The sequence below is a fragment of the Aquarana catesbeiana genome, linkage group LG06 (assembly GCF_042186555.1).
Source record: "Aquarana catesbeiana isolate 2022-GZ linkage group LG06, ASM4218655v1, whole genome shotgun sequence".
NCBI lineage: Eukaryota > Metazoa > Chordata > Amphibia > Anura > Ranidae > Aquarana > Aquarana catesbeiana.
The window spans coordinates 152580511-152587248 of record NC_133329.1 but is presented as its reverse complement, the minus strand read 5'-3'; the positions used below and the strand labels follow the sequence as shown (position 1 = coordinate 152587248).

General features: G+C 43.6%; 1 protein-coding gene across 1 annotated transcript in view; it reads right to left on the bottom strand.

Annotated features, from left to right (window-relative positions):
- Positions 1 to 2281: 2281 nt before the first annotated feature.
- Positions 2282 to 6738, bottom strand: part of PDILT (protein disulfide isomerase like, testis expressed) — a 67349-nt gene continuing 62892 nt past the window's right edge. The window contains exon 11 of the mRNA XM_073591070.1: positions 2282 to 2422. Coding sequence (XP_073447171.1) covers positions 2366 to 2422 — 57 coding nt within the window. The 3' untranslated portion in view covers positions 2282 to 2365. The remainder of the gene's footprint in view (positions 2423 to 6738) is intronic.

Genomic DNA, 6738 nt, shown 5'->3' with positions numbered 1-6738 from the left:
AGTGTTCGAGAATTTTTAATGATGGGGGTCCGCTAAGTCTTGTATATCTGCTGAGAGCTTGGGCATGCCAGAAGCTTGGATATACAGTTGAGCTGCTAAGCATTTGGTCTCCTAGGAAGAGTGGGGAGTCTGTTCTTCTAAATTCTAGAGTAATAGTCTTTGAAGGCCCAATCTATGCCAGGTAAGGTCTTAACTGCAATGTCTCCCTGCGTCCCAATATGTGGAATATTTCTTGCTTTTGTACATTGAAGAGCATTAACAACCATTCTTCCTGGCTTACAGAACACAGAATGCCCTTATACATGGTGTAAGTTTAGCTTCTGCTTTATTGATAAGGAGGAAGTTTAGCTTATCCAGAAGGTTTTTCAGTTGGTCTCCCACCGGTATAGCCAATGATTTCTTATGCGCCCTTTCTAAAGGATAGGTTTCCAAAAGTAGGGAGTCAATCTGGGAGTTAAGAGTTTTCTTTCTGTGGGACCACAATTTTATGAGCAACCCCCGGATATATGTGTTTACCAGAGACAGAAAGGTGAAACATTCTAAGTGTCATTTGTGGTACAGAACAAGTCTAATTATTGCAGGATTTGAATTTCATGAGCCGGATCTTGTAAGAGTATCTTAATTAATTTCCAATGCAATCCCTAGCTTAAGGAAGCGATGTGTGAGGGCATGGTCCAACAGGGTGAAAGAGCCAATAGTGGCAGTAGAGAGCACGGAAAGGGTACTCTGCGAAATAGATGTAATCAATTCTGGTATACGTACTGTAGAAAGTTTAGTCATTGACATGTGTATTGAGAGTCCTCCAGCTATCCACTAATTGATGGTCATGAAGTAGCTTTTTAGGTTTCTGCAATGTTGAGGTAAATGAGAAGTTCCCCTCAAAACCTCCAATAGGGGATCCAATGCAAGGTTACAGTCACTTCCCATTAGGAGATTGCCCTTTTTATGTTGCTCTATTAAGGCTTAGCAGGATTCTAGGGCGGAAACCTCATTTGGCAAATACATACTGACTAGAATAGTCTTTTGATCGTACATAAAACCTTTTTATGTGAAAGAGGTGACCTGCCCCGTCTCTAACAGCTTCTAGTTCTTTTCAAGGCATCTGTTAGCATATTGCTTTTAAAGTAATTCTATTGTCATAGCATACACTTTCATATTATAACACCAGGATTGTAAAAGCAATACAAACAATAGTTATTTTTGACAATCCAATTTAGGCTTACTTGAAAAATCCTCCCTGTTGTGAGATCTGCCAGTCTGCTGGCCATCTCTTTCCACAACTTTCAACACGCTGTGTGCTCTTGTGAGTTTCATATGCAATCCAGGCGCAGTGTGATTTCAGCACATTCATCTGAAGGGGCTGAAATCACACCGGACTGCACAAAAAGTAGTGCATGCACTACTTTAAAAAACTCACAGCAATTGGATCACATGGTACTACTGTACCATACAATCCGGTGCAAGTAGACACACTGTGTTTAGACCTACATTTGGGGTGTCATTAAGTTAATACTGACACCCACTACAGATAGCAAGTGCGGTTCGGGAAATATGCATGGAATGTGGGTCTCCCGCACCACGTTCTGGTGGGAACTGTCCCTCAGGCCCTGTTCACACTATCAAGTGTATTAGTAATGCATGTAAAAGTGTGCAAATTCACAAGGCGCATACAAAGTCATGCACCTGCAATGCACCTGAAACTTGCAGTAGTGTACTGGCCCTAATACTGTACTGTAAGAAAAAGGTAGAATTAGGCCTCATGCACACAAGTGTAAAAAACGCATTTCAAAGCATTTGTTTAGTTATGAATATGAATGCATGTGTATTGTTTTTAATGGGGACATGGACACAGGTGTGTAAGCATGCACTACATTCAGGTCCTTAAACCAAAATCAAAAAAATCTGCATCTAAGGACATGTATTTTAGGTGCTTACAAGTGTAAATGTGTACAAATGCATATATACTGTACATGTATACCCGATGCAAAAAGTGCATTATTTTGAAAAAAGCAGAAGGAAATATAACTCAATTTTTACGCATTTAAATCACATATATAAAGGCAAGCATTTTACGCAGGAACTTTTGTGCCAGAAAAACCTTACCTATATGATCAATAAAATTTTTGCATGTACATGTTGCATTTTTTTGTGTGCATAGTCTTCAAGTGAGTTCTTTTCTCAAATGTCTATACAGGTAGGCCCCAGCAGGAACTTGTCAAGCAAATGTATGGACAGTTGTAGCTTTCAAAACGACTGAATAATACATACAAGGCAACAAAGATTATAGTTTGATATTTAATTCAAAGGTTTATGCAGCTTTTTAAATCTTAAAATAAATTGGGGCATTAGGAAAACAGATACACAGCTACAGCTCTTCCTTAATCTTCTTTGCATCATCATCACTGCTTGTTTCAGACGAGTCCTAAAAAAAGTGTGAGTTGTTAGAAGTTGTTTTCAGGCAATACAGTATGGATTGTAAAATACTATAACATAGTAAATAAAGGAAAAATGTTAAAGCAGTATTAAACTAAAAAAAATGTATTATATTACAGTTTTTCAATTGTTAGATGTGGTGGCTGCTTTCGTTTTCTCTTTTTTAGGCTTTCTTCTCTGCATACACTTCCACCATTGTGTGTACCTTCACCACTTTCTGTACACTTCCTCCACTCTGCGTACACTTCCACCACTCTCCGTGCACTTCCACCACTCTGTGTACCTCCACCACTTTCCGTACACTTCCTCCACTCTGCGTACCTCCACCACTCTCTGTACACTTCCTCCACCACTCTCTGTACACTTCCTCCACTCTGTGTACCTCCGCCACTTTCTGCACACTTCCTCCACTCTGCGTACCTCCACAACTATCCGTACACTTCCTCCACTCTGTGTACCTCCACCACTCTCCGTTCACTTCCTCCACTCTGTGTACCTCCACCACTCTCCATACACTTCCTCCACTCTGTGTACCTCCGCCACACTTCATACACTTTCTTCCACTCTGCGTACCTCCACCACTCCACATACACTTCCTCCACTCAGTGTACCTCCACCACTCTCCATACACTTCCTCCACTTTGCGTACCTCAACCACTCTCTGTACACTTCCTCCACTCAGTGTACCTCCACCACTCTCCGTACACTTTCTCCACTCTGTGTACCTCTGCCACTCTCAGTACACTACCTCCACTCTGTGTACCTCCGCCACTCTCCATACACTTCCTCCGCTCTGCGTACCTCCACCACTCTCCGTACATTTCCTCCAATCTGTGTACCTCCACCACTCTCCGTACACTTCCTCCACTCTGCGTACATTTCCACCACTCTCTGTACACTTCCTTTACTCTGTGTACCTCCACCACTCTCTATATATTATACACTACTATATACAATGATTATTTAAATGTCAGAACTAATAATCTCCTCCTATACCTGCCCATTATGAAAGCTAGCACTAAGCACCTCCCTATTATACACTTGGCTGTAATGACTTTCTCTTTTTTTATATATATATAATGCTGGTTTTGTCAACTAGCAAAAAATTATAGTTTGTAGCAAACGCAGTTTCTTTTCAGTGGTGTGAAATATTTGTGTTTTTGCTTGTTATATGTCCTAGGCTCTCCATTAGTGAGTTGTGGGCTCTTCATGTTGGGTATTTTATTTTCTGGAGAATATTAGAGGAAAAGCAGGGACATGTGAAGGTGGACAGAAGACAAGACATAGAAGAAAGCAAGGCCCCCCCTGCTCCACCTAAAACTACAATCACAGATCACTTCTATGTGGACTGTCCCTCTGAAGCTGTAGCCGGGAGGAGCAGTCATGTAGGTGATGGATGATCACTTCTGTGATGTCTAGATGTATGAGGGTACCTGGGGCAAGGGGCTGCTCTCCAGATCTCTGTGTACCTCCACCATTCTCCATACACTTCCTCCATTTTGCGTATCTCCACCACTTTCTGTACACTTCCTCCACTCTGTGTACCTCCACCACTCTCCGTACACTTCCTCCACTCTGTGTACCTCTGGCCATTCTCCATACACTTCCTCCACTCTGCGTACCTTCACCACTCTCCGTACACTTCCTCTTCTCTGTGTACCTCCGCCACTCTACGTACACTTTCTCCACTCTGTGTACCTCCACCACTCTCCGTACACTTCCTCCACTCTGTGTACCTCTGCCACATTCTATACACTTCCTCCACTCTACATACCTCCGCCACTCTCTGTACACTTCATCCACTCTGTGTACCTCCGCCACTCTCCATACACTTCCTCCACTTAGCGTACCTCCACCACTCTCTGTACAGTTTCTCCACTCTGTGTACCTCCACCACTCTCCGTACACTTCCTCCACTCTGTTTACCTCTGGCCACTCTCCGTACACTTCCTCCACTTTGTTTACCTCTGGCCACTCTCCATACACTTCCTCCACTCTGCGTACCTTCACCACTCTCTGTACACTTCCTCTACTCTGTTTACCTCCGCCACTCTCCGTACACTTCCTCCACCACTCTCTGTACACTTCCTTCACTGTGTACCTCCACCACTCTCCGTATACTTCCTCCATTTTGCATACCTCAACCACTCTCTGTACACTTCCTCCACTCTGTGTACCTCCAGAACTCTCCGTACACTTCCTCCACTCTGCGTACCTCCGCCACACTCCATACACTTCCTCCACTCTGTGTACCTCCACCACTCTCCGTACATTTCCTCCACTCTATGTACCTCCACCACTCTCTGTACACTTCCTCCACTCTGCGTACATTTCCACCACTCTCCGTACACTTCCTTCACTCTTCACTCTCCCTGTGTGCCTCCACAACTCTCTATATTTTATACACTACTATATACAATGATTCTTTCAATGTCAGAACTAAATATCTCCTCCTATACTTGCCCTTTATGAAAGCTAGCACTAAGCACCTTCCTATTATACACTTGACTTGATTTTATTTTATTTTATGGAGAATATTAGGGGAAAAGCTGGGACATGTGAAGGTGGACAGGAGACAAGACAGTAGAAAGCAAGGGCCCCCTGCTCCACCAAAAACTACCCTTAAAGATCACTTCTAGGTGGACTGCCCCTCTGGAAGCTGCAGCCAGGAGGAGCAGTCATGTAGGTGAGGGATGATCACTTCTGTGACATCTAGATGTATGAGTGTACCTGGGGGCAAGGGGCTGCTCTCCAGATCCAGGGCTAGACTGGCACAGCGATCACCTTCATTGGCACACATCTTCCAACAGGCAACCTGAGCGATCCCTGCTTGTTTGTGGAGTGACACTGAGCACAGACCTAGATAGCCAATCTCTCTGAGGCTCTTCCTGTCTGTCCTGTTCCCGCCTCCCGCTCTTAGTGTCTCTGCCCTCCTATTGTGTATGACCAGCTTTGCAGGACTTCATCTTGCCAAACCTGCTGTCCAGTCTGCTCACACAGCACCTGTCCAGGGAGGACACAGCACGGCCGTCTACTGTCAGCAAACCCTGTCCCTCCTGCTGAGACTGAGATCTGCTCTTTCCCGTACCTAGATACCAACCCCACCAGAGGCGGCTCTTTAATTAGGCAAATTAGGTGGCTGCGAGGCCCCTGTGAGCACGGGGCCTTAGGCGACTGCCTAATTTAACTAATTAAAGAGCTACCTCTGAATACAGGAGGTTTGTTACTAGCAATCACCAGTATCACAAAGGGGAAAAAAAGCCTAAAAAGGAAAACTAATGAAGCCACCATATCTAAGGATTGATAAGCTGCAATTTTTGGTTTTGGGTTTAATAGCGCTTTATTAGGCTTTTATTGCTGTCTGTGCCTGGAAATTCATCCTCACTTCCTGTCCCTATCCCAGAAAATGTGGATAAATATCCCCAGCGTGGACAGAGACAACATTAAAAATCTGACTCTAATCATACCCCACTCTATCCAAAACAAAGTTGGTATATTGTAGTTTACCAGACCTTAACCGCTTAACGATCGCCCACCATAGATATACTGCGGCAGGGTGGTCGCTCTGTGTCAGATCACGTACCTAGTACTTGATCTGACACTTCCGGGTCTGGAGCATGCACACGCACCGCTGGTGACCCGCTTGAGCTGTGATTGGACACAGCGGGAGCCAATCAGCGGGCCCCGCCAATCGTTCAGAAGAAAAGCAGAATGGTGGTCTGCCTACGTAAACAAGGCAGATCGCCGTTCTGTGAGAGGGGAATGTTAGGTGTCCAATTTGTCTCCCGCAATATCGCAGTCCTGCTATAAGTCGCTGATTGCCACCATTACTAGTAAAAAAAGAAAGATAAATAAAAATATACCATAGTTTGTAGATGCTGTAACTTTTGCGCAAACCAATCAATAAACATTTGTTGGGATTTTTTTACCAAAAATTTGTAGCAGAATACATATTGCCCTAAATTGATGAAGAAATTTGGTTTTTAAAATTTTTTTATTGGGAATGTTTTATAGCAGAAAGTAAAAAAAAATGGTGGTTTTTTCAAAATTGACAGTCTTTTATGTGTACATAGCACAAAATATAAAAACCGCAGAGGTGATCAAATACCACCAAAAGAAAGCTCTATTTATGGGGAAAAAAAGGACAATTTTATTTAAGTACAGTGTCGCACGCCCACGCAATTGTCAGTTAAAATAACGCAGTGCCGTAACGCTAAAAATGGCGTAGTCATGAAGGGGGGTAAACCTTCCGGAGCTGAAGTGGTTAAATCATTAAATGCATGAGCCATCTAGGGAGAGGGTAGT